The following is a 2,778-nucleotide window of genomic DNA, read 5'->3' as shown; positions in this document are numbered from 1 at the left end:
AATATGCTAAGATAGGTTACCTAGAAATGTAAAATACAATTAGTTATAAAATTTTTTCTAATATCTGCCCATCACTAATAATTGTTTCGTTAATTTTATTTATTTATCACAGGATGTCTGACTCTACCAGTAGCCAGGGAGGTCGTCTAGACGCTATCTATGTTCGTACAGATTCTCCGACCCTGACATTCACCCCTAGGCCTCAGCATTTAGCCCATTATCCTGACCATGTCACCCTACAGATTGCTGAGGACCGAGATAGGGTGAGAGCTGCCAGAGTGACTGACCGAGCTCTTTTTGAAGAGGAGATTTTTCGTTTGACCCGGGAGAATCAAGACTTAAGAAACCAGCTGGCCATTTACAGGTGGCACAATGACACGCTAGGGCTTCTAATTTTTGTCCCTCATACTTAGAGGATGCCTGGGAGAGACAGATTCCAGCCTATAGGGGAGTCATGGGGCAAGCCGTGTATGAGAGAGATAGGATGATCATGAGTCTATCTGAGATGCATGGGTTTTTTGATCGAGAGCTGAGGTCCCTTCAGAGAACAGAGTAATTTTCCCAGATTCATTTTGATTATTTACTTACACAAGTTCATACCATGTTCGAATATGCCATCTATGGGTTAGAGTACGTGTTATCAGACCTCACCAGCCTTCGAGATGGCCCAGGACCTAGTACCTTTCCTACCCAGCACCTAGCAGCTGAGCCACCAGTCATTCCATTAGCTGACCTACTCATTGATCTACCAGTTGATCCACCCGTTATTCCACCTTTGGAGCTGCTAGTCTTGGAGCCCGAGTTGCCTCCCTTGCCACCAACTTTAGAGGAGGATACTTGGCTGACAGACCCCGAGTATGAGTCCGACCCAGAGGAGTTTCCTGATGAGCCACCATGGATAGCACAGTTAGGACCTTTTTGGGGAGAGGACACTTTACCTCTGTTTGGAAATGTTGGTGACGAAGTTGTCATAGAGATATCTGACGATGAGGACGCATTTATAGCAGAGTCAACTGTTACCGCTGAGGAGTAGTACCGGACTATGGCTATTAGTAGTATTGTTTCTATTTCTAGAATATATATATATATATATCATCCCATTTTGTTTTGCACAATTGATGATATCTCGTTTAAATAGGGTGTAGTAGAAAGATTTGATGTGGTATAACTTTTATGACTTGATGATAATTTCTATAGTAGTTATCAGTTTTCTCTATAAATGATGAATACTTTTGTGGTATGATAATTACAAGATTGTATGTGTTATTAATTAGCTTAGAAGTTTTATTGCCCAATTAGTTCTTATATTTGAGAATATTTCCATTAAAGAAAATCAATGGCATCTTCAAATGGAAGCAACCAAGCATGGAGCCAAGAATATCAAAATCATCATCATAGAGAGGAACACATACCACAAGAAGAACCTAATCCTCGCCACATGCTCTAAATGATGCAACAATTCTTTCAATACTGCCAGAATCCACAAAGAAACCAGGATGCAGGTGATAGGATCTTCGAACGTTTCCTTCGATTCAATCCTCCTATGTTCCAAGGGTCCCCGGATGCAACCCAAGCTGAGTCTTGGCTGACCAAGATCAAGAGGATATTTTCCGTTCATAACTACTCTGATGAACAGAAAATAAATCTATCTACTTACCAATTTGAGGATGCTACATATAACTGGTGGAGAGTCATAGATCATCAGTGGAGCCGAAATAATACTCCCAGGACATGGGGGAACTTCACAAGAGAACTCGAAGGAAAATATATCACCCAAGTTGTGCGAAATGCTCGAGAAAGGGAGTTTATGGACCTGGTTCAAGGATCTATGTCAGTAGCTCAGTACGAGGCTGAGTTTCACCGCTCAATCCACTATGCCCCTCAATTCATGGAAGACGAACCAAGGAAGACAAGAAAGTTCGTAGAAGGGTTAAAACTAGAGATCCGCTGGTCAACACTATCCTCTGAAGTAACCGATTATAATATCACAGTCAACCAGGCTCTACGAGTGGAATCAGAAATCAAAACACTCCTTAAGAGAGAAGAAGAAAAAAAAAAGATCTCGTAACCCCAATTTCCCCGGAAAAGAAGAGAAGATATGGAAGTGAGATTCAGCTTGACAAGAAAGAAGGTACATCAAAACAAAATTTCCGAGGAGGAGCGAACAAGCAAAGATGTGGTTACTGTGGGTTAGCTAACCATAACGTAGAAAAATGCTGGAGAAAGAATGGAAAATGCTTGGTTTGTGGAAGCAATCAACATCGCATTCAGGAGTGTCCACAGAATTCTCAGCTCATACCAGCTAAAACTGCTCAAAAACCCAAGATTCCAGCCGAGTTTTTGCACTCACAGGAAATGAAGATGATATCGATCCCACTGCTGTAGTTGAAGGTACGATTATTCTACTTTCAAAAATTGGAAAAGCTTTATTTGATCCTGGAGCGACACACTCATTTGTTTCTAGCACTTTTGTTCACAATCTAGAAACAACATCTATAAAACTACCTTATATCTTGGAAGTCAGTTCACCAATGGGAAATAAGTTACTCAGCGAAGTTCTCTACAAAGACTGTCCTCTAGAAATTGATGGGGAAACATATATGGCCTATTTAATCGAGCTCCATATTCAAGTTAATGATGTCATATTAGGGATGGATTGGTTGTTTAGACACCAGGCACAATTAGATTGTTACTCCAAAAAGTTAAAACTCTCAAATTTGGGAAACAGAAAATTTGGAAACCGCGAGGAGGAGTCTTTCCCCGTAACATCAATACCTG

The 2,778-nt window shown here is 40.9% G+C and overlaps 1 protein-coding gene across 1 annotated transcript; it reads left to right on the top strand.

Annotated features, from left to right (window-relative positions):
• Nucleotides 1-1,447: 1,447 nt before the first annotated feature.
• On the top strand, nt 1,448-2,068 carry LOC140816149 (uncharacterized). The gene has a single exon (XM_073175224.1). The coding sequence runs from the start codon at nt 1,448-1,450 to the stop codon at nt 2,066-2,068; it is 621 nt and encodes a 206-aa protein (XP_073031325.1).
• The last annotated feature ends 710 nt before the right edge of the window (nt 2,069-2,778 follow it).

The sequence above is a fragment of the Primulina eburnea genome, chromosome 16 (genome assembly GCF_022965805.1).
Source record: "Primulina eburnea isolate SZY01 chromosome 16, ASM2296580v1, whole genome shotgun sequence".
NCBI classification, from domain to species: Eukaryota; Viridiplantae; Streptophyta; class Magnoliopsida; order Lamiales; family Gesneriaceae; genus Primulina; species Primulina eburnea.
This window is presented reverse-complemented; position numbering and strand designations above follow the sequence as displayed.